This window comes from Daphnia pulex, chromosome 10, assembly GCF_021134715.1.
Source record: "Daphnia pulex isolate KAP4 chromosome 10, ASM2113471v1".
Taxonomy (NCBI): domain Eukaryota; kingdom Metazoa; phylum Arthropoda; class Branchiopoda; order Diplostraca; family Daphniidae; genus Daphnia; species Daphnia pulex.
The window spans coordinates 9,585,386-9,610,134 of record NC_060026.1 but is presented as its reverse complement, the minus strand read 5'-3'; the positions used below and the strand labels follow the sequence as shown (position 1 = coordinate 9,610,134).

At 42.4% G+C, this 24,749-nt stretch overlaps 2 protein-coding genes and 1 long non-coding RNA gene across 3 annotated transcripts in view; 2 read left to right on the top strand and 1 right to left on the bottom strand.

The window, feature by feature from the left end:
• Window positions 1-3,731: 3,731 nt before the first annotated feature.
• On the bottom strand, window positions 3,732-4,338 carry LOC124204105. Its single transcript, XR_006878748.1, has 2 exons — window positions 4,231-4,338; window positions 3,732-4,159 (listed from the first exon to the last, which is right to left on the bottom strand). It is a non-coding gene; the product is annotated as an uncharacterized LOC124204105 (long non-coding RNA).
• An 867-nt stretch (window positions 4,339-5,205) lies between these two features.
• LOC124204104 (lymphoid-specific helicase-like) lies at window positions 5,206-9,477 on the top strand. The gene is made up of 17 exons (XM_046601117.1): window positions 5,206-5,429; window positions 5,516-5,575; window positions 5,648-5,877; window positions 5,949-6,206; window positions 6,265-6,405; window positions 6,470-6,652; window positions 6,742-6,883; window positions 6,943-7,030; window positions 7,098-7,326; window positions 7,395-7,553; window positions 7,624-7,826; window positions 7,892-8,010; window positions 8,064-8,158; window positions 8,216-8,452; window positions 8,541-8,700; window positions 8,850-8,966; window positions 9,060-9,477. The coding sequence occupies exons 2-17, from the start codon at window positions 5,542-5,544 to the stop codon at window positions 9,209-9,211; spliced, it is 2,547 nt and encodes an 848-aa protein (XP_046457073.1). The 5' UTR covers window positions 5,206-5,429; window positions 5,516-5,541; the 3' UTR covers window positions 9,212-9,477.
• Window positions 9,478-20,563: 11,086 nt separating this feature from the next.
• LOC124204138 (thyrotropin-releasing hormone receptor-like) overlaps window positions 20,564-24,749 on the top strand; it is a 30,037-nt gene continuing 25,851 nt past the window's right edge. Inside the window, exon 1 of the mRNA XM_046601149.1 lies at window positions 20,564-22,654. Coding sequence (XP_046457105.1) covers window positions 22,105-22,654 — 550 coding nt within the window. The 5' untranslated portion in view covers window positions 20,564-22,104. The remainder of the gene's footprint in view (window positions 22,655-24,749) is intronic.

The window sequence follows — 24,749 nt, the reverse complement described above, 5'->3', positions numbered from 1 at the left end:
TTTGATGGATGAACGCGGATAAACTTGATAAGCTGCGTGGGCGTGGCTCGAGTGATGAGCACGGCACACTATCGAGACCAGCGTGCGAGGTGGGGCAATCGACGCGATTGTACGCTGCACGAGAAAGCTACGCACTCAATAACGGGGCGGCACGAGTGGGGAACACGATTCAATAATGACGGGCTACACGTGGTGGGCATTGGCAAGTTATACACACGACGGGCCGCACAGGGGCCGACAAAGTACAAGCACACACGATGGGCCAAACTAGGTGGGCGACCGCGAGTTGCAATATAGGTTTAAGTCTGGTCGATGAACTGAATTGACAATAGTACGAAAACAAAGGGGGACACAAATGGCAATTACACGGCATTAACTGTTACGGATTACCATTTGTGTAGGTCCTGCCACGCGGGACTTGGGTGGAAAGAGAAGTGCACACTGGGACAGGCTTGTCGAGTCACTTTCCCGGTCAATGCACCATGTTCATTCTCACGAGAGAATGAATATACACTTTTCTTTCCGAGATCAAAAACAATTTTATTTTGAGTGTCACAGTACGTTCAGTCTACAAATTCACTTTAGACAATAGAGCGGAATCAAGAGTCATCGATATACACAATCAAAAAGGACACTGACTGGCAGCTCTCCGCACACCGCCGAGCTCGCCATTTAATGGCCTAAAGCTACTTGCTCGACTCGGGGTGGGGAGGGAAACGGATGGTGTCGACGACATCTATGATTCAGATTAAAAGACTCAGCAATTTGTTTGTTGTGGCAAAGCTAGTGAGCGGGAACAATCACAATTTTGCGAAGGAACTGGATTCCAGATTGCGAGCGAGAAAACAGAACCCCGATGAGCCGGGCATGTCATACTGTTAGGGCATGATCTATCTTTGCTCTAGATTCAACCCGGGGATGACCGATGAGCGAAAAATCCAATTCATTTTTCAAAATATGGAACCGGCGTTAGAGCAAATAGTGTTTCCCCCAATGGATCAGTTAACCACCAACGAGCTATTTCGGCGTCTACAAGCTCATTACCAGGCTTCGCTGACTAAGGAATGATCCATCCCTGTAAACAAAATCACCCCTGCGCCACCCGTAAACAAAAAGGAGAATCGAGAAACTCGTACGGGATGAGGCATAAAAGAGTTAGGGGTCCAATTGTTCGTAAATTGGAGCAAGCAATGACAACTGCCGGGGGGTCTGGATTCAATCCAAGAATGCGGACACCAGAAAAAGGACGAAATTCACAATGGGAAAATCAAGATCGTCCAAGTAGAAGGACAATTGACGGGCATCCTATATGTAACAATTGTGGAAATCCAGGGAACATCGCGCGTAATTGTCCAAAAGGGAAAGGATGTTTCAATTGCCTCATCCTGGGAATTTCTCGCGCAAATTTCCCAAACGAAAACAGGATGGTGGGTCCACAAACAAACAAGAACCAAAAGATTCGTCCCAAAAGCCGACTAATTTCCCTGCTCGTCAGTCAAACTAGAAGCAGTGGCAAGGGGGGAGCGTGCCACCGTTGTCTGAAATTTTCCCCAAACTGATTCTCCTCGTCTTATTCTTAAACAAGTTGATTGCCAGGGGCAGAGTGTTAAAGCCATTATCAATACGGGATCCGGAGCTTCGTCAATTTCTCCCAAATTTTGCCGAGCGTTGGGGATTGAACATTATAAAGAATGGCAAGGGCCTCGATGCTTATGGATGGGAAGACGTTGAAACCGAGCGGAATGGTCAAGTTGAAGTTCCATGTGAAAAGGCGTTTGATTTGGGTCTTGGCGGCGGTTGGAGAAATGAATGGGTTTGATTTGTTGCTAGGAAATGACGCGTTATCGGATTTTAGATGCTTCTCGGTCGAATGCAACGAAGCCGGGGTTGGGAATTCACGACAACGACCACGACTATCGAAGAGAGTCCACGGGAAAAGGCGGGCTACATTGTGAATTATGAAACTCTAAGCATCCTGACGTTTCTCATGATGCAGATCGATGTAGTCGTTCCACAGATGGGCGGGCACAATCCAGGCCATAATGGTAGAACCACCACTGAAAGTTATGGCGGATAAGGGAGTCTCCATTGTGTGACTCTTGCTACCATCGCGTGTAACTGGTTAGACGCATTGTTTTCCCTTGACCAATTTCTCATACCCAATTCATTCCAGCGGGTATTATCGTCGGAAAAATCCTGTCTGTTGATCAAGTTCTGGATGAAAACCCTGATAGTGGTTCCGCTGCTGTCCCCACCGAAGCGTCGTTACCGTTCACGAGTCGGATCATTAAAGATCTAGGGATACGAGGATCGGGAAAGGACGATTGCGCTGTTGAATCAATATTTGCGTTGTTTCGCCGCATGAGCTGGGTCGTTCTTACGTTATTAAACACATAATTGATACTTGGAACTATTTACCTGTCTATCATATGCTAGTGCGTAGCGAGACCGTGAGTTGATTAACGATCAGACCCAAACCATGATGCGGGATAATGTTATCGTCCCTTCCAATAGCGCGTGGGCTGCACCAGTCGTTTTTTTTTTAGAAAGATGTATGTGGAATGGCGTTTTTGCGTCGACTATCGCCGGTTGAATGCGGTAACCACAAAAGACGTGTATCCCCTCCCAAGAATCGATGATGATGACCCTTAGCCGGATGGAAGGTTCGCACAACTTACTCCACCTTAGACATGCAGGCGGGGTACTGGCAGGTCGAGGACCACGAGCAGGATCGGGCTAAAACCACCTTCATTACCGCGGATGGGATGTAGGAATTCAAGGTGATGCCGTTCGAGTTAACAAATGCGCCGGCCACACTCCAACGAATGGTGGATGTCGTTTTAGCTGGTCTCAAGTGTAATTCTTGTCTTGTCTATCTAGACGACATCGTCATCTTCGCGCCCACCGTATTTCAACATTTAGCGCGACGCGAAAGAGGGAGAATGGGACAAATTGGGGAGAAGAGGAAACGTGGGTCCCCTTTTTTTCGTACACCCTCCTCCCTCTCATTCGTCCCATTCTCCCTCTTCTCCCCGTTCTCGTGCTACGAAAGTGCACAGCCATGCTGCGTTGCCAGATAAAACGGCAAAATAAAAAAAGATCCCGAAGAGCCCCATAGGCCTATGCCGCAACAGCCTAGATGGCGTTGCTCCAAAGGTCCACCGTATCATGTCTATACAAATGTCGCTAGTAAAAAAGTAGCTTCCCGTCGAATCCCCTTTACTATGGGATTTTCTGATATAAGTATTTTATTTTAAAAATACATAATGTTTTGACAAATACAAAACACTGCACCTTACTGATAAATTATGAAACCATGTTTTGATCTTTTGACTTATTTATTTCGTCTGCTTGAAAGATAACAGCGATGAGCGATTGGTATCAGGGTGGCAGTGACCAAGCAAATTCAATGCGGCTTTTCGTCCGAAAGCACCTCTCTCCTTTTATTAATGACCGCTTTTTGTCTTGGAGTACAGACTGTACTCTATTCGGCCTCATGCGGCCAAAGTTTTGGACGTTTCAATTTTTTGTATACAATATACAATTTAGAAATACAAGAATTACACAGCTTTAGCTTGTGTTGAAATCGTCAACAAAATAACCAGCGTTTTTTTTTTTTTTATGTGTTATTTAATGCTGAAAAAAATGGAATTTTTTTCTTTTTTATGGAATTTCAAACTCGTGATTACATTTTTTAGACTATATGAAGCGTAATAAAGTATGAATAAATGTTCCAGTAAATTTGGCTAATGTATTGGTCATTGGTATTGGTTGTTGGCAGATCTGTCATGTGTGTAAATTAGTTATTGGGATTATGAGATGTTGTTGTTTCATAACTGCAGAAAAATTAACCTTCTGATTTAAGTTTCTACCCGTGAGTATGATAATGACCCGATGGATAATAACTAGGCGGATAGTAGTAGCTGGGAGCGTTATGGTTAGGATGACGATTGTTCGCTACGATTGCTCCAACTGCTGCTCCAGCAAGAAAGGGCGCATGCCGGGAATGACGGATTAATTGCGGTTGAACAACATCTGCGAATTTCATTTTCCCCACGTATGTCGGAGTGAACGGTTTTTCTTCAGAGAAAGATTGTACGTCGTGCGTCTGGGCCAACCCGCTGAAAGTCAAGAAGCTCAACAGAACAGATAGAATAATCTGTTTCGTAAGACAAAAATAGAAAAAACCTTTTTAAAAATTATAGTATATTCAAATAGAAATTAAGTTACCACGAAAGACTTCATAACGGTGTAGTGTAGGTTTTCAAAGAAAAGAGACGAATGAGTCTTACTGACAGGTGATTCGAGACAAGATTGCTGTCAAAAACTGAAATTACCTTGCCTTTTATATCATTCATGTACGTCGCACGAGGACGTTGTAAGTAAACAGAGAATATGTATTCATCGGCTTTCTGCTTTTAAAAATTCAAATAGCCAACTTCACATCGAAGTTATTAGCATGATAAGGTATATTTTGTCTTGGTACGTTGCATCACTGAGTACTTATTGACACAAACAAAGTAAAAGAAAGGGTCGAAAATTGTCCTCGGGTTAGATTCAGAATTTCGATGGCATGTTGGGTTTACTCTTCAAACCGAAGATGACAAGCGAATCTAATAAGCGAATGGGCGGGTAAACGATCGAATTTCTTTCGAGAGAGGAAGCTTGTCGTAAGGTTATCTTTTGTATGGACGACAGGAAAACCCGTACGTCAGATGGGGAAATCCATTCTAGGTTTATTTTGTGAATATGATTGTATGAGTGACGCACGGTAGAAATGAGAAGTAGGCTAAACAAGTAAATCATTGGTAAATAAACCAAGTGATTTCCTGTCTGTGTTAAATAGCCTTCGGTAAGGACTAGTTCCGAAGAAGTTCCCTTCTAGAAAATGAGGTAATTTTTTTTTTTTTTTTAACAAATATAAGTTAAGCAATCTTCGATTCCATCAGATTAATCAGAACTAAATGGCGCAATTGAACAGAAATGTGATTACAATTGAAAACACTTAGATCCCGATTTCGATTGAGGATCAAACCGATCAAACCGAGAGCGCTTCGTAAAACCCGCTTCTATTCTTCTGACTTCTGCTGACCCCTTTCTCACTAGCAGAGTAGCAGTTCCCTAGGTGCGCCGCTAGCCGCTATTATCAGTTGTACGTAACTAGAAAACTACCCGCACTGTGGCGCTGTTTCGCGCCACTGACATAACTTGTTTTTTCTTTAATTCTTTTGCACAATTGCAGTGAATGCAGTCGTTCATCTACCCGTTCTTGCTGTGTTCCACTCTTTTCTCTTTACATTTTATTAGTCTTGAATAGAGTTAACTTAATAAACCGCGTGCTTTTTTTTACTGCATTCCGCTCATACATTCGTTTGTAAACCTGATTACGGCCTGAAACGCCTTTGTTCATTCATTTTTTCTGTTGAAAGGTAAGCCTTAAAATATTCATGTCTACCTTTGTTTTAGAATTTAAAAGAAACTTTCATTTTAAACGATGCAAAATTATCGTTTATAGAAGGCTGTTTCCTTCTTTCTAAAAAAATGTCTGAGACTCTCATCAATGAAGAAATTATAAGTATGCCTTTAAATCACGTTTTACAAGTTATTATTTCACTTCAGTGAAAAATTGTGGTCTTATAATCAACAGGCCTGCCAGATGATATAATTAAGGAAGAAGAAAATCTTGCAAGGGAAATTGAAAAGGAAGAAAATGATAAACAATCTGAATTGGTTGAAGCCAGGAAATCAGAAAATCAAGTTTCAAATGCTGATGAAATGAGATACAAAAGGTTGATGTGCTTGCTTGATCGTAGTAAGTTTTATGCCAATTTCCTCCTAAAAAGAATGAACTCTAAGAAGGAGGAAGACAAAATGAAAGTAAATATATCCATCAGTGTATTTTAGAGTTTTTCTATTCATATTTTATAGTGATTATTTTTTACATGTAGCAAGAAAAGTTATCCAAAAGGGAAGCAGCAGGGAAGAATAAGCAAAAAGAGAATGGAACCACCAAGACTGAAGAAACACCATCAGAGATACCAAAGTCAGGAAGGAAGACAAGAGGAGCCAAGCGTCAACCTGAATTGCTTAGTCCTAGTGAGAAAACTGATACAACAACAAGGAAGAGGATGCGCAAGAATAATTTATCTGATGCAAACATATTGAATGTGATTGATGAAGAAGAACTTCAGAAACGTGCAGCAAAGGTAAAATTTATCTATACATTTAAAGTGCACATATAACTACAGTTTTTTTTTTGGCCAGGTGGAGGAAGATTTTGAGGATCATGATGAAGAAGAACTTGCTAAGGCTGAGAAAACTGATAAAGTTAATGAAAAACTTCCTGATCTCTTTGAAGGAGGTACCATGAGAGGATATCAAATGGAAGGATTTCAGTGGCTTGTGGTATGAAGTATCCTTGCATGAACTGTTGGTTTCCACTAATTTCTCTGTTTTATTTATATCGTAGTCTCTTTATGAAAACGGAATGAACGGTATCCTAGCAGATGAAATGGGTCTCGGCAAAACAGTTCAATGTATCTCACTAGTTGCCCATCTCATGGGTAAGGGAGTTACAGGACCTTTCCTTGTTTGTGCTCCCCTTTCCACTCTTACTAATTGGGTAGCGGAATTTAAAAGGTTCACACCTCGTGTAAGCAAAAACAAAATAGTTCTACTGCTTTTATTGATACTTTTGTTTGGCAAAAATATTATTATGTATTTTTATATAATTATTTACAGATACCTGTAGTACTCTACCACGGAAGTCAGGAAAAACGGGATGAAATTTTTGGGGAAATCAAACAAAAATTTAAAATACCTGGAATCGACGGCGTCAAATTCTATCCTGTTGTTATTACTTCATTTGAAGTGGTCATTCGAGGTTTCTAATGAACTTTTCTCAAATACGATTGAATTAATAAATCTTGCTTCTTTTTTTAGAAACGAAATCATTGGGGCGTTTGCAGTGGCGCTACATCATCGTTGACGAAGGTCACAGACTTAAGAATCATCAATGCCGATTAGTTCAGTACGTACATCTTTTTAATTTTGTGTACGTATTATCAATTACAAATTTACCCTTACTATTTCAACAGGGAGTTGAAAAAATATCCCTCGAATAATCGTCTACTGATGACTGGAACGCCGTTGCAAAATAATCTATCAGAATTGTGGTCTTTGCTTCATTTTTTGCTGCCAGAAATTTTTGATGACTTGGACGTTTTCACATCTTGGTTCCGTGTTGAAGAATTTCAAGGATCAGATACAGACCATAAAATCGTTGAATTGGAACGCAAAGAAAATGTACTTTCTATGCTTCATCAGGTACGTTTTTATTCCTTCGTTTCGAATCTACTTTAGATAACATAAATGCTGTATCGATGCCTTTGTAGATTTTATCTCCATTTCTCCTACGTCGTCTCAAAACTGATGTCGACTTGGAAATTCCAAAGAAGAAAGAGCTTATCGTTTATTGTCCAATGAGCAAAATTCAAGATGAGTTATATCGCGCTACAATTGACAAAACTATCGCGTTTGTATTAGGAGCGGAGGTAAACTTTCAAATGCAAATTTTTTTAAATCTCTGAAAATAATGAGTTATCCAACCCATTCAAAATCAAGTTCGATAAAAAACCCGAGCCATTGGAGTATCAAGCCAACGGCCGACCTAAGCGGAAAGCCAAGAGGCTAGACATAAATTACTCGACCATGGGATTTGAAGAGGAAACGCAAAACTTGGAGAAGGATTCTGCTGAAAAAGTCGATGCAGATATTGAAGAGTGGATGAAAATGTCAAATGACTTGCATTGGGAACTCCGTCAACCGTAATTATAATTTTTTTTTTTTATACATAAATGTGTAACACATTGATTTTCCATCATTTCTGTAGGAAAAAGAAAAGTATCGAAGCGAAGTCTACCAACATCAAAATGCAAAATCCGTTTATGCAGTTAAAAAAGATTGTCAACCACCCACATCTTGTCAAATGGGAAACTGATGCGGAGACAGGTGGGTTGCAAGTTTCATAAATCCGGGATATTTTTTAATATTTTCTTGTATAGGAGAATACGTTGTTGACGAGAGCATGGTTAAGGACTCGGGGAAATTAACTGTAATGGATCAAATGTTAACTCGGCTGATCAAAGATGGTCACAAAGTAAATATCTTTTTAATTTTTCGTGAATTTTATTTAATCATCATTGTCTTTATTCAGGTGTTGATATTTAGTACACTTACGATGCTGTTAGACGTTCTGGCTGACTACCTGTCAATGCGAGATATGAAGTTCTGTCGATTGGACGGACGAATGAACCTGGAAGATAGAGCCACAGACATGGACACATTCCGAAACGATCCGGATACATCAGTGTTTCTCATCAGCACAAGAGCGGGTGGTCTTGGCATCACCCTAACTTCTGCTGATACGGTTATCATTTACGATTCGGATTGGGTAAGAGCCGGAGAGTCGTAAACTTTCGTCAAAAGACTGGCGTCTCTTCCTTCTCGTCTAACCTTTCATTCTTTTGTTTTCACAATAGAATCCTCAATGCGATCTGCAAGCCCAAGACAGGTGTCACCGTATCGGTCAGACAAAACCTGTCGTTGTTTACCGCTTGGTAGCCGCAGATACCGTTGACCAGCGCATCATCGAGCGAGCTGGCGCCAAAAGAAAGTTAGAAAAATTAGTAATTCAAAAAGGTACGCTTCTTCATCCTAATATAATACATTTTGCATTGTTCTTTGCTTACGAAAGTAATAATTTAGCGAAATTTGAATTCAACTTGTAAAAGTCTTAATCAGAATTTTTTTATTTTAATTATGTATTTATTACTATTTTAAAAATCTAGGTAAATTCAAATCTGGTCTTCAAGGTAGCAACAATTTGGGTATTACAGCAAACGAAATGATGGAGTTGCTGAAAGCCCGTGATCATAACGGAGAGTACCGAAGTTTATCTGATCAAGGTGGGACTACTTTTTCTCTCTGAACATTCGAGATTGAGGAAGTCGAACCAAACACCTAATTTTTTCTATGTGCTTTCGCTACTTTCCATTTAGTGTTTACTGAAGAAGAAATGGACGCTCTAATGGACCGATCCGATCTTGTCGAGGGAGCCGAGATTAAGGTTATGGAAGAAATCAAGGGTGTTTTTAAGCGCACGGATGTACCAGAAGTGGAAACGAAGAAGGGGAAAAGTAACCTCGTATAAAACGTGTGTGGCATTCAGATATTTATGGGAAATGAATTGGAAGATGGAAGTTTTAGAACTTTAACTTACCTGATATTCTATTACAAACGAAAAGGAGGGATCAGAGTATCAGTATTTAATTAGCCTTTTTAAATACTTCTGTTTTCTTCAAACTCAGTATTTTGTTTTTACCCGGAAGTGTGTGATTTTCGAAGCACGAGTTTGGTTGCGTTATTTCTCGCTGATGATTTTTTTTTTTAATACAAAGAAAGCGCATTTCCACTAAATCCGGTGTGTGTCTCTATTTTACTTTGCCTGATTTTCAAAAGACTTTCAAAGACAATCCAGGGAGCCAAGTGAGAATGTTTCGGACAGCCATGCAAACTCTCTAGTCTAGATTTCTCAGCTTTTTGCCTGGATATTGGTACTTGAGTCAGCCTCGTCGTGGTGCTCTCTTGGAAATTCCTTTTATCTATTCAATTCGTTTCTTTGTCTCGTCGCTTCACCGCCTTTTTCACTTCTGTTGACCTATTTCTTGACGAGAGTAAAAGGAATCCCGAATTCAAACTCGTGACCCAAGCAAACAGATCCCGCACTCAACGGACTGGAGAAGTTCAGGAATCAGAATATATACTGTTAAAGGTTCTCCGCGTTAAAGTTAGGCGCCCCAATAAAAATAAACGCCATTTTGTGAAAGTAACACGAAGCTGAGAAGAATTTATCAATGAATGACGTTAGTGCCCCCCCCCCCTAGCCCCTACATCTTCAAATAGAAAAGTAAATCTCAGAGGCCCAAGTTCGAGATTCTAACTTGTATGAATAAGAGAGGGTCGAAAAAACGAGAGTTACTTCTAAACACGTTCTCTCGTCTGTCCATTTATACCTTCTTCTCTCTGGCTAAGTGGATCTAGAGTAAATAAGTTGGGATCGGAGATGGGTACTCTCGTAATTCCTTACGTCAGTCGAATTGAATAGGCAAGGAACGCATTGACCATGTAGTTTTCCGCATTGAAATTTATCCAGCCCGCCCATGACCAGCACGTTTCCCCCCTATATACCCAGCCGACTTATTTGAATGACGCAAGCGTACGCGGGCCACTCGAATCTCGAATGCCGCTGTCAACTAGACTGCCAGTGAAGCGTAAAGTGCAAACGAAATTAAACTCGCTTACCTCGTCGCCTCCATTGTCATTTCTCATAGTCAAACCAAAGGAGTGTGTGTGTGTGTCACCTATTATGTCACGTCTAAAGTAATTCGGCCCCAGCTTAATATTGCTCTCGCAATATACGGTGAGATAGCGCACGGAGGGTTCTCAATAAGTTCTGAGATCCGGCTTATCGGCATGAATTCATGGAAGCGAAGGCAGGCCTCGTCGTGCTCCAGTTCCCTCCTTGTACACAAAAAGGAGCCATGGATGGCGAGAAGGAGAGATCACCACGATCCATCATCCATTAGAAGATGTACGTTACAAAGATGGGCATAGGCATTTGGGTCATCATTATTCAATAGAGGCCGTCGGCGATCAATCGAACCAATTGATATATATTCGCGCATTTTCCGCGCCCATCTTGTGAAACATGTAACCGATGATGTCAAACTATTTGCATCGTTCTCAATAGTATATGACTTAATCGTTTGGATATAAGTTGAAGAAGCCGTTTGCAATAAACAGTGGGGATATCGAGAGAGTTTAATGGCCAGCCCGTTATCTCTATGAAAACCGCGGGCCCTTGAATGATTTGAATCGACTATTTTCTTGTTGTGATGAGAATCAAACAGCGAGAGAGACGGGCAAACCCCTCCAAACTTCGTGAAATATATAGATGTGTAATTAGATTCCGACTGCTGCAGCCATGTGGAATGGCGGATAGGTCCTTATCGAAGTGCGCGGCTCCGGTCAGTAAAAAAACAAAAAGGAGGATAAAAGATGATTTGTCTTCTTTAGACCGCAATGTGTCGTGCATTTCTCCAATAAGGGAATGATACGCATAGCGTGTCCGATGCAAAACTCGGCGGTTTTCGCCCTTTCGCTTTGATGTGCTCCGATGCTCCTGTTACACCGCACGCGCGGCGAGGAAAACGGACAAAAACAACAAGGCAAAGAAGCCCAGCAAAGTCAAACAAACAATGGAAATACGATCGAGGATCGACTGATCTTTCGCTGCTGCCCACTTTTTTGTTGTTTTTACTTACAGTTGCTTTTGGTGTTTTGCCAACTTGTCAGATTTTGTATTGCTTGTAGCGTTACGTTCCATTGGTCGGGATGGTCTTACATTACGACAGCACTTGATCCGAACTGTGTCGGAACAGACGAACCTTTCGTGTATTATTTCTACTTTCACACTGATCAAAACACTGTCGACACAAGTTTAGTGTTTCGTTTTCATCCGCTGAGAAGAAAACGTTTCAGAAGTTGCGCATTACCATCTTTGCGGTACCCTTCCAGTGAATCCTTATGCGACTTTACGTCTTATAACGAGCTGTGCGTGTATAGGCTATACACTATGACGTTTTATACGTATCAACTATATTCATGGGAGACAATGTTTGGATCGTAAATGATGAAAACGACGTCGTAAGTTGGGGGTCCCTGTTGTTTCCTTTGAAACTTGTCATTCCCAATGGAGTCGAGAAATATATATCGTCGACGCGGCTTTGGAATAGAGGAAAGTTGGCGTGGTATTACGGATGGCGCGGATGCGAAACGGTTTCGACCGCGCCGGGTCGACTCACAAGATGCGCAGAGGGTTCAGCGGCCTTTGGCAGGTCACGACGAGCAACAACACCAATAGACACAACAGCTCCGTTTGTGTTCGCGCGCGTCCCGTTGCCCGGGCATGTTTGGTTGTCGTGGTTTTCCCACATGTGCCACCCAATGTATAAAAAGGAACTCGTTACGTGTATATATGAAATGTATAAGCATCGGCCATGGAACTGTGTTTGTATCTCTTTTGATAAGAGATCCTTGTAGAGATGCGGTGCGTCTCTTTACAAATTCTTTTGAATCTTCGTTCGCGTGCGTTTAGATTTATTTATTTGGTGGTCCTACACAGGAATTCGCGACGCACTTCCGCTTTTCTGCACAGAGAATCGCGGCCCAAAAATAGCCGAATGAAACTGTTGTATTTTTTTTTTTTTAATGTCTGTTGACCCAAGACCCATGGACCCGCGGTGGCTTGAGCATTCCCTCGGTGTACTACTTGTCACGCGCACTGTTTGTGTTATATACACACTCCCGTGCAGTGGATAAAAAATGGGCAAACTGTTGGACACACAGTCCCGCGCTGCTGTGCTGATCGCCGAGTGAGAGAAAACGGAATGCGCTCGGCAATAATGGATGAGTCGTGATTTGCGAAATGAGGAAAAGAAAAAAGAAAGAAGAAAAAAGAAGAAGAAGACATATCCTCTAAATACAATGCCTCCGTCTCTTCTGGCTTAATAACTAATAAACTAGACATCGTAAAAAGGGATCCTCATTTTCAGATAAAAACAGTCGGAAAACGGGCGTATTATGATGATATTTACGACAAGCATATAACCATAGCCGTTATTTTTAGCAAGCCGCAGAACGGACTGTGTGGCAGCAGCAGCAAGGGAAAGACGAGATGTGGAATGTTTAGGAGCTGTGCTGCCGGCCAGTCACTAGGTGCCTCGGTTGCCAAGGCATGAGGCGTTCATTTTTGCGACAGTTGGCAGATGTTCTTGCGGATAAACTTCCTCCGGCTCGTCTAGAGTCAGGCATGGGGCGGTTGAACGATTGACATCACCGACTGCTTGGATTGCAGGAAAAGGGGACAAAAAAAAAGAAATTCTCAAGCACTCTATTTTATATACTGCCGGTTTAGAAAGCACAGCGACAAAAACCACCACCCAGCAATGTATAGACTCACCCAAGTATCTTTCGTATGGGCAGCAGCCCCACAGTTTTGCCATCGTTACGAGTCTGCACGCCCACTGTAATGCGCGGTACTAGCGCACCGAGATTGGCCAACAGCGGTAAACGCAGAGTACTAACAAGCGCAAGGGCGTTGACCACCCAAAATCCTATTCCTGGATAATTGTTAACTATTTGTGTAATGACTGAATCCAAGTTGCGGGTCCAGCATTCATTGATTTTGAGCGGTGGAATCGGAGCATATACAGACGACGAGGATACTGGATAAAGTAGCCAACGGGCAACGGTTGAACTAACAAAATACATTTGCTGCAATGCCCGGCTGCGGTTTGTGCAAGTTTATGGCGGATCAGACTCCTCATAAGAGCCTTGCGGGGCAGACCATTCTGTCCATTCGCAATTGGTTCACATAAATTCAACGAATCTATTCAAATCAAATCGTCTATATGTGTAGTTAAACACCAAACCCGGGCCAGACCGTTAAATACCGCATATAAACGGCTATATAAAAGCATTATTTGTTCTTGTTATAAATTAACGTCTATACTGTTGCTGGTCTGAATCTTGACCCCGACTTTCTCAATCATTCTCCAGCCAATAGGAGAAGTTTCACCTATGGGTTAGTTATTACGAGTAATAGGCTTTAGCGCCGTCAGCAGTCTGCGAAGTGTGAATAAAGGATTTCGGGATTATATTATTTGTGTGTGTTTGTGGATGGGATTAGAAGAGCGTGGAGCTTGAGTGACGTAATGATAATACACCGTAGTGGCCTTTTCAGTCTCTACACACTTATACGTCTGGAATATGCGCCAGAATCTATCGATTTTTTCTCCTTCTTCTTTCTTTTTTTTATTATTATTTCCATAGCAATTTTTTCTTCCTCTTTTTTTGTCGGTAAGGCTATCGGTTCCGGAATATGATGGGCCGGGGGATAGTGAATCTGGGCGAGGCAGAAAAGGTCAGAGAAAGCAAATAAAAAATGGGTGGGTCAAATGGATTTGATTTCTTTTCTTCGTTTCCGTTGCTGCTGATATTGGCAACGTGTATCGATCTCGACTTAAGCGTCTCGCCGCTATTTGCTATGCAATTCTAAAAAGGGAAGTGGTTTTCTTTCGAATCCGCTGATGGGATGTCTGTTGAGTCGTGGACGATATTTCCTTTTTCACGCGTGACTGACAATGGGACTGTCGGTCCCAATAGTCGTGACGTACATGTACCAGAGCGCCAGCAGACATCTATAGAGGTATATGGACAGACACTGGGGTGTCGTGTTCCAGCAGTTTAGATGGACTGTATAGTGTGTATAGACGACGAGTAGACTCTTCCTGTGCTGATGGCCGCGTCCAGCCGAGCCAGCCAGCCAGTAGCGCGGGAATTGCGAAACGAGGTTGAGATGTTTCCCTTTCGGCTTGTCCCTTAACAAATCGCTCACTGTCTGCGAGGCCGTGACAACATAACAAATGACGCCAGACACACACCGCTCGCGCTCACGATGAGGATTGGTTTTATACGTACTTGTGAGTTCTTTTGCTTTGCTGTCGACAGCCCTCACAGTCACCAGCAGCAACTTGTATAAAAGACTAGTCGCCAATCCTTAATGAAATAGTCGCGTAGTCTGGATGAGAAATGATGATTAACGAACCCTGCCCAAGCTTTAGAGCTAGATGGCGAATAAAAACAAACGGGATCATCCCACGGACAACCCCCCCCCCCTTCCCGTATAATGTATACCCTACTGTTGATTTAATAAGTTTTAGGTAGCGGAATCGAGTGCGGCCTGTCTCGATGACATAGAACGAAGCCGTTTGAAATGGTCACGGATGCAGAGTCTTAACAAGAGTGGGCGTCAACACGCTCTTCTCTCTTTCTCTCTAGTGTTGCCAATTTCCTCTCTCGAAAATGACAAACCAGTAGAGGTCCGTCTAGCTCTCTAGCTGTTAAGTGGCAGAGGTTTAAATTTGGCTTCTCGTTTTTACTTTTTTTTTTTTTGTCATCCAAATTAAAAAGAAATGAAATAATTTACTTTGGTTTTTGACATCCTTTTGCTGCTTTTCGTTTTGGAATATAACGATGCCAGCAAGACTGATTAGTGACTGAGTGTGTGTGTAGCGGTTAAGTAGAGGTTTGCCAGACCGAAGAATATGTGGCCATTTTATTTTTATTTTTGCACACAAAAAGAAATTCTAAAATTATTTATTTGCGAAGAGAAACTTTTGTCGCGTACTATCCGCCACCGGGTGTAAATTCCGATTTTTCGTAAATAGATACAACTGGCAAGCCGTTTCGATTTCGAGATGACGTCTATAGGTGGAGTGCTGTGTACTGTACACACACACACAGCGCATATAGAGTTGTCTACGGCTGACACGCACGCTGATCGTGTCTAGACGCTAGATGGAAAAGTGAGAATTTGGCCTAAACCAGTGAAAGACGAAGAAGAAGAAGAATGAGCGCGAGAGAACATAACGAATAAAAGGAGTGCGCAAAGAATAAAAGGAACAAGACAGTAAGACACAACACAAAATGAGAAACGCGAATCAATTCATCACCGTCAGCCTGGGCCGAGCTTCTCCTTTGACAGGTTCACTTTTCTCTCTCATTTTATTTTTCCATGTTCCTTCAGCTCATTGTGTGTAGAGTTGCAATCGGGCGCCTTTTTTAAAAAACAGTAGGTCAGCCTATTATCAAATATTTGCATTCGAGATTTTCTCAAGGGCTGTGCTGGACGTATGCTGCACGGCCGTGCGTGAACCATTGAACCTATCGTTCTCGTGAAATCGTACGGAACGAAAAAAAAATCGCATGTACTATACAGCAGCATCAGCTGTATGCAACCATGACCTCGATAGAACACGGATTCAGTTTTTTTCCCGTTTGATCGTTTGCCACTTTCCAGTGAGGCCGACAACCAAATTCCTCGATCCGTTCGTTATTTGGCTGATTGCAAAAGTGTGTATATACACAAAAATGCCAAACCGACAGTTTTGTTTTACTATCGGCACGAATCTTTATTACCATTAAATTGTCGTGAATTCCATTATATGAACGGAGCGTGTCACGCTGGCTGCTGGGTCGCGCCGCACAGGTGCACCATTATACCAATGATTACCGAACATCACTAATGACGCTGGCGGGCGCAGCAGCAGCCCGGCGGTTGGAATCAAATTTAATGTTATTTGTTTTGTTTCCTTGTGAGCTTCTTTTGTTGTGATAACCGAGTCAACATGTCCGTTCGTCTCTCGTCTTATTCAGCCTCATTTGTAAACGCCAATTTACTGGAATCGGGCGGTGGCCCAAAAAGAGAATAAAAAAATAAAATAAAAGAGAAATAGAAGTTGATCGATAAAGTAATTTAGTTTTCCCTTTTTTCCCCGATTTCCCCATCGATATAGGTCTGAAACATAGACACACACATCAGCCTCGTGCCTGCTGGGCCGGTATCTGATGGCCGTAGTTGGAGCTCTCCTCTCTTGGTTGGGGGGAGAGCTGTCAAGTTAGTTGGCTGACTGGCTCTATGAAGCTATTCATTCCCAACACTTCATTTGGCATTTTCGTGGCAGGAATGGAGAAGCAAAAGGAATTTTCGGGGAGGGAAAAAAATGCGCACAAAAAAAGTAGAAATAAAAGAAAACCATCCAAAAAGATAAAAAGCTGAGTGATAACAAGCTCATCTTCTTATATATATTCTGGTATAGCTGCTCTGCTGCTTCCTTTATAACGCGAAAAGTGTTCGACAACAATAAGACACAACACGCTGATGCGCAATACACAGTTGGCCACGATCTATAAAGACTCTTTTTCCCGCCTTGTGCAAATGTATGTACAGATACCGGATATACACACTATAATATAATACTGTCTGGAAGCATAATATAGGCTAATGACGAAAGTTTCTATACATAAGAAAATATATCCTTTTTTTATTATTTTTCTTTATCCTCCCTTCAAATTCTGGCTCCATTCTTTCCCCCCTTTACTGTAATCGTTATTCCCGGGCAACAAACAATGTTGACCAATGTGAAACCTATGTTCATTTTGGATCGGTTTGCATTGGTTAATCTATATAAATAAATTGAAATTGGGCCATGGCTGGAAAAATATTAGAATTTCGTTTTCAAAAAGCCAAGTCAATATGAATATTGGGCCAAGTTTAGATAGTCAGTTTTAACCAATGTAAATACCCCGATCCCAATCCAATGTCTATGCAACTCTGAGTTTTCGATTTGTATACATCGCGTTTAACCAATATGCAACCAACATTTCATTTCTAATGAAAGAGTTCCAAGATTAGTTAAGTATAGGGACAAGTTTAAAAATTCAACACTTCAATTACAATTCTCTTAATGGTAAACCAACATTTCACTAACACTGATTTTCTCAGCTTAGCCCAAAACTAAAATCGAGAGGTTGGTACCGCATATGGTCAAGCTTGCCAATCCAATACGAAAAAACTAGTCGTTGCCAATATTCGGCCAATAATTTATTACTAAAAATTATGCAGTAGATTAATTCCAACATTTGTTTAGCATAGGGCGCAGCTTAAAAATTCAATCGTAAAATATGAGTCTTACATCGGTAAACCAACATTAGGTTAATACTGAATTTTCAACAGAAATTGATTAATCAAATGACGAGCTAAGTACAACATTGCGCTTAACTTTAAAATCCAACTGAGGAAATACAAGTGTACTATCGGGAAACCAAAATTCTTCAAATATTGAATTTCTTTACGTTAATTCTATAGTTAAAAACGATCTGAAAACAGCATGGGGACAAGGTTATAGTAATTAGCCTGATGAAATCCAAGTTTCCATTCGGCCAACCGGCACTCTACCAACACCGAAATGTTATACGGATATCAATAAGTAATCACCAAGATTAAAACGATTTCAAATCACATCCCACAAAAACAAGACTACACATCCGATATGTAATAGCGATTACCATATAACCAACACACTTGAATCGGCTTTGAATTGTCAACCCAATAAACTGCCAATATTATTACATCCAGCAATGTCTGAATTCCAAATCCAGTGCAAAATAGGTAAAACGAGTTAATGCCAAATGATTGAGCCAGGATATTTCTAAACAACTTAAAATGTATTCAGTTGGAGCGATTTTGTGTGGAGTATCTAATGTTCAACCAGTCAAAGTTTGTTGTCTTGTTGAGATATTTTTACAGACATGAGAACGATATAATATTACATTGCCGACTACTGGGGACGAAAATATTTCAGAAGACAGGGTCACTTTTTATACTATGGTCAATAAGGATAGCAAAAACTTTATAATTTGTATCAAGAAATGATCTAGTGGTTAGAGATTTCAGCTACGGTTTCACTGGTCAGTGGTTTTCTTTTTCAATTTATGAATTTAACCTTCTTAATTGGCTATTTAAAGGTGAATTTATGTCCGGTTGTACGCATTTTATTATCCTTTTTTAGGCAGTTATTGTCCTAGAATTATTTTTTCCAAAAATATTTAAAATAATTTTCTCCAAATAACGGACACGTCATTGGAGTCCATGTGCAAGTTTCGGTTAAGTAAAAAATTTCTAGTGTATCGAAACTGCATTTTACCAATTCAAACGAAGACCAACTTAACCTTACAAATATAATTCATTACTCAAACCAAAATTTTTGCATTGGAACTTATATGCAAGCTGAAGTGTCGATATGGCATCTCTTTATTGTGTCTGTAATGTAACATGAAGTGGCACAATGGTAAGGTGTTCATCTAGTTAGCGGATCCCAGGAAGGTTCATGGTTCAATTCCAGAATAAGGTAAAAAGGTAATAAATGGTTATAAATAATAAATATCTAAATCATCTTTCTTAAAAATATTAAATTGGCTAACAGAATTAACGATTAACGCAACAAAGAATGGCATATATTCGAAAGCTACTCGATGTGTTGGATTTCCTACGATCATCAACAGTTAACCAGTTCTGGAATTCCGGTAGTCCCCGATACTTGAGAGAGCATCGGTACCTGCCACCTTTTTTTAACCCAGAATCATATGGTGGAGTATATTGGAATACCAGTACTGGCTAGATGTTGGTAACCTGTTACTGTGAATGTAATAGTGGACCAATGTAGTTTTCCTCCATTATTGGCTCCAGATCGGAGTCGCACATCGGCCCGGGCCTGTTCCAATATTTTAATTGTGTATACTGGTAGAACATTGGTACAATATTGGTGATCAATATTGTAATTGTGAACTGGTAGAATATTGGTAGAATATTGCTGATCAATATTGGCTTCAATATTAAACCATGCCTGGTCCGCTGTGCGGCAACAATGTTGGACCAACCATTGCTTTTGGCTCGGCACCAACATTGGACCAAGCGAAATTTTTTACCCGGGATTTTTACACAAAAGATTCGCCACGCCATGTATACTGATGACAGGCCTGCATGGTGGCTTCGGGGTGTACTCTCGCAACATCTTAACGCGCTGGATGAAGATGCGGTTTTTCTGAGCTCGGTTTGTTGTCTCTCCCCCCACAGCTGGGCTTATACTTAGGCTGTACCCAATTCCGTTTAATATTGGCGTCCAACCGTAAAGAAATAAAAGACAAATCTAGCCCTGTCTACAATAAGATGGCGAGGATATATAAGGCGTGCAACAGCAATCGAAGATAACTACTACCTTGCAGCGGTCTCTACTACACTAATCTTTTCCCGAGTTCTTTTTTATGTTTTGGCTGTCATCATCATCGTCACAACCGACGTGATGATCCCTGACATTTATAATAACACTTCGCGCTGTTCGTCACAATTCTTTTTGGGCTCTAATTCTTCGCTAAATCCCATCGCCGTTGGCTTTGTGTTGGCTGTTGGTATGTGTGGTCGGTACAGAGAGAAAAAAAAGGAACGTAGATATACACGCTAGACGAAATTCCCAAATTGACTGACGTAAAAGCATTAAGGGCTATTCATGGACTGTATGGGAGGGGGTGGGCGCATGTAGTTGTCTGAACTGACTCTTCCTACTCCACACGCACACACATACGTATATAGATACATTTTGTGGAGATGATGATAAGAAGAGCACAGGAAGGAGGCTAGAAATTGTGCGAGCAGTAGAGCATGTACTATAAGACATTCTATATCCCGTGCTGCTGCTGCTGCTGCTCCTGCCGGCCTTGTTGTATATCGGCTCGAGCTTGACTGCTGCTGCTGCTGTAGGAGTCGTCAAGCCCGGGACGATGGGGGGATGAGTTCTTGTAACGAGCTCTTTCACCAGCAGTATTCCTTATAGTATATTCTGATAGATCTATGGGTAGGCTTAATATGACGCGTCGTCGTGTTTCTCTCATTGGGTTTCCGCAATTCTCTCCGGAGAGTCCCTACAGATTGCCATAACATTGCCGCCGCTCATCACATAGGCCGAGCGAGAGAGAGAAAAAAGAAGAAAAAAGAAAAAAGATGAAGAATATAAAGAGAGAAATGCAGAAGGCGCAAATAAAAGATGATGGTAAGAAAAAAAAAGTCAAAAGAGAATAAAGAAAAAGGAGAAATGTGGGAGGAGCCGGCTCACGTGACCACCTTGCGTCACTACACGCCGAGTCGAGAAAGAAAAGAAAAAGAAAAAAGAGAGACAGAGTCTCCCATCGGCACTGAACACTCTGTCCAGCCTCTCTCATTCTTCGCTGCTCCGTTCACCGTGTAACGCCGGAGCAAGCGCCAAAAAAGCTTCGACAACAACCCCCTCCCTCCCAAAAAAAAATAACCGCCGAGGTACACACACTACACTCAAAACGTACGTTATACTTACATGTCGACTGGGCTGTTTTGTCAGAGAAAAAGTTTGCCATTCTCTTTCCTTCTCTCTGTGCGCCACCACCACCACAATCCCGTTCTATTCTTTTCCCCTCCCCCTTCGTTCAATTCTACACACTCCCGCTGCTGCGGCTGCTGCTCTATACGGTTTAAGAAACAAGTCGCCAGACTATCCGGTACTCAGTCGTTCACAGATCCACTGTGCGACAAGACTTGGTGAGAAAACAAACCAACAAACATTTATCCCGCCCGTGTATTTATCACGAGCTATTACAAACAGAATAGATCAAGGGGCTGTGCGAGTTTTTCTCTGGTCTATAGGTCCAGTGCTGCCGCTGCTGTTGTGCTGGGCTGGCAGCAGAGAGAGAGAGGCCGGCCGGCCACCAGCGTGGGCGATTATAACATCGACGTCGCCCCGTGTGTTTTTTATCAGTGCGCTGCTGTCATCACTCGAAGGCGGTGCTGCAGGTCGTCCGCTCTGTGCGTCCGCTTCTACAATAATCGGCGCCGTAATATGAGTTACATGTTATTTTATCCTCTCACACATCGTCAGACAATTAGGCACTGAGAGGCCTTGATAGGAGTGCGTCGAATCAGGTGTTTTTGGTGATATGGCATTCTTCGGCGCCTCGACATCCTCCTCCTTCTCCTACCGTCCGTTGGTGAGACTCGACTCTCGTTTCTGTGTCCGGTTATTTGGGAGCCAAGATCGCCGCCCTGATCAAACGACCGTTGTTGTCTGGCACCTCGTCAGGGTTACATGAAGTTTAATCAACAACAACTACAACTACAGCAGACACACTTCGTCGACGTTCCAACTTGGCTGCGCGTTTCTACCCCAGCACTTTTGATTGCGTCCCAGCAGCCAATGTGCTAGCTCATTTTTGGCCACAGTCGACAGCTCACCCATCTCGCGTGTCCCGGGTGATTAACAACTTTTCTTCTACTTCTTCTTCTACTTCTTCTTTTTGAAATTTCTTGTTGGACTGGACTGGCGAATCAGTTTTGAATCGCAACTGTGAAACTTGTGTGCTGGTATAATTTAAATAGCGATCGGTGTATCATAGTGGCTCATTTGCGTATTGCCCAACGGCGATTCCATTCAAGTGGGTTGTTGCATCAAGTGAGCGAGCGAGAAGAGAAAAGCCCATCTCCACTCCACTCCACGTCAGAAAGACACCCGCCAAAGTAGCGACGAGAGTGGCAAAAGACTCAAAGAGACGAGTTGGCTAATGGAGCAAGTGACGAACGGGAGCATCGGCCATGGATCGACTCCATCAACCCTACTGCCCTGGGGAGAAGATGCGGAAGGAATCGACGGCAGCGGCCTGGGTCTTTGGTTCGCTGCCGGCAGTGGCGGCGGATCCAGCCTCGACGTCGGATCAGGTCCCCTGTCGTCGTCGTCGGCTGGTGGAATAAGCGTCGGTGACCCGGCCGTCGTCGTCGGGTTGAGCACCGTCACCATGATCGACCCCAGCGATGGGATCGACTTGCTGTCCAGCGTCGGTCCGTCGCTGAGCGGCATGGAGGGCGACCTGGCCGGCTCGACGTCGACCTACATCGCCACCGTGACCATCATGAGCATCATCCTGCTGGTGGGCATCACCGGCAACGTCCTCGTCCCCATCGTCATCGCCCACAGCAAAGATCTGCGCAATTCGACCAACATTTTCCTGGTCAATTTGGCCCTTGCCGACCTCCTAGTCATCCTCATCTGCCTGCCGACCGGTTTCGTCGAACTGCATTCCACTCCCGGCGTCTGGTACCTGGGCGAAACCATGTGTAAGTCCAGTATTAATATCGTTATACATTAGACATATATCTATATAGTAGCTTATTATCATGATTCTCCTTCTCTCCTTATATGGCGGGAGTATTACATCCGCCTTGTCAATATGTTTATCCTGCGCATACTTGATAAACTTCATACGCCGAACTGTTTGTACAGACAGATCTCGTCGTTTCTCCGAATTGTCAAAACAGCCAACGGCCTTTTATATGCCCAGCAGCCTAGTCAATGTAGAGTATATTATATAGTATAATGTTGGAGCTCATTTATCCAAAGAGTTTCAATCGTCCCGATCGTCGTTATATTCATCGCGCAATAAAAGTCTCCGATAAAATAGACGTCGGAGCCAATTGAGTTCGTGTGGCACATAATATGACGTGGACGTGGAGAATTCTTGGTCTCTACATATACTCTTTCGTCTTGTTGAACCTTTCAACACAAATGCTGCAGTGTAATAACCAAACAAAAAATAAAAATGACGTGCTGAAGATGATGAGAGACAAAGAAAAGAATGGGTGTAAGGGACGAGGGTGTATGCGGACCTGGCTCTTAGCCAACACGCATCTATACAAGGGTGTGTAAATGATGGTTGACGGACAGGGCCAATTTTTGTTTCAGGAAAAAAAAGAAAATAAAAAAATAGTGAATGCAGCGTGCTCGGCTATTCACAGCAGAGACGTTGTTTTCATCCTCATCGACTTCTTTTTCTATTTATTTATTGTATTAATAGTTTAGACGGCGCCGTGACGTCAAGATGGTAACGCCCCTCGTTTCCATCGCGCACACACACGCACCCAGTCAAATAAATATAAACGCGCCTATTCTCTCTACTCGAAAGAGAAGCGAAAATGTCTTGTGATCATTACATATGTGAGATCGTTCCTCATTTGAATACATAAGATTCCAAAGGTAAATGCCAATTTTTTCGGCTGTATGCAAAAAAAAAATAGAAAATTGGAAAAAAATCAAAACAAAGATATATGTATAATAGTGACAAATAAATAAATAGCCGGTTCGGGAGGAGGAGAAGAAAAAAAAGGGGAGCGGGAGAGAAATGGATGGACTGGCGGGAGTGAGTCGTCGTCGCCGTAGCAGTAATAAGTCATCCATCACGTTCAATTGGGGTCTCGTGTTGTGCCCGTTAGATGCTGGAAAGCAAAAAGAGAGAGGCGTTTCTTTTAACTGCAAAAGTGCAATACAACAGTCAACAGCTTTCAACTCGACGGTGGTGGTAGGATAGACTGTCAACTCCCCTCCGTTGCCCGACACGTTGAGTTTTTCTCGGAGTCTGCTGATTGTGTCTATATAATATCGTGTCCCGAAATTGCGTTGCAACCGTTTTCCACTTGGGATTAAATATAGGTACGTGTGTCTGCTCTGAACACGCCAAAAGCTTTTGGCGTGACATTGAAAGTCCGAGGGTTTTGTCGACGGGGAGACGATGAGTGAAAAGGGCGAGTCTCTGTCGACGTGACGTCAACACCAATCAGAAAAAAGACACACAACTTCTCCCTTTGTTGGCGTTAGGGAGTTGATTCATATAGAGATTGCAGCCCAGCCTTGTATACAGCAGCCCTGTGTGCTGATCCAACGCGCTGTGACTTGGCTCCGTAAATATAATGACAATTTGCTAAAAGCGACACATCAGTTTTAGACCGAGAAAAGCCGAGCGTTATCTCCCAGATTGCCGAGCGAATAGATTGAAGAAAGACTACAAGAGACAGACAATAACAAGAACTAAGAAGAAGAAGTTGCTGTCCCTTCGTTCGTCTTGGGTGCATTGAGGGAAAACAAGAGAAGCTCTATCGCGTTGTCTTTTATACGCCGTCGACTACTTTTTTTCTTTTTTCTTCTTTTACGGCAGTTGCCTCATCCGCGTGACCCCCCAGTCGGCCGGGCGCGATTCACGGAAATCCGTCCAGCCGCCGAGTCTCTTTGATTCGTTCGCGTCTCCCCTTCGTAACTCGCAAGGATTCTTTAGGAATAGACGAAAAAGAGAGATGTGGAAAACAAGATTCATTCCTGTTCGGTCGGAAACTAGCGACGACAATTACCGGACAAGCCCCCCACCACCCACCCTGTATATAA

What these genes read in the sequence shown, in the direction of transcription:
- LOC124204104 (XM_046601117.1), top strand. Translation starts at nt 5,542, where the DNA reads ATGTCTGAGACTCTCATCAATGAAGAAATTATAA. An exon ending in TTCAGAAACGTGCAGCAAAG is followed by an intron (nt 6,207 to 6,264) that starts GTAAAATTTATC and finishes TTTTTTGGCCAG; the next exon opens with GTGGAGGAAGATTTTGAGGA. An exon ending in CGTTTGTATTAGGAGCGGAG is followed by an intron (nt 7,554 to 7,623) that starts GTAAACTTTCAA and finishes TTCAAAATCAAG; the next exon opens with TTCGATAAAAAACCCGAGCC.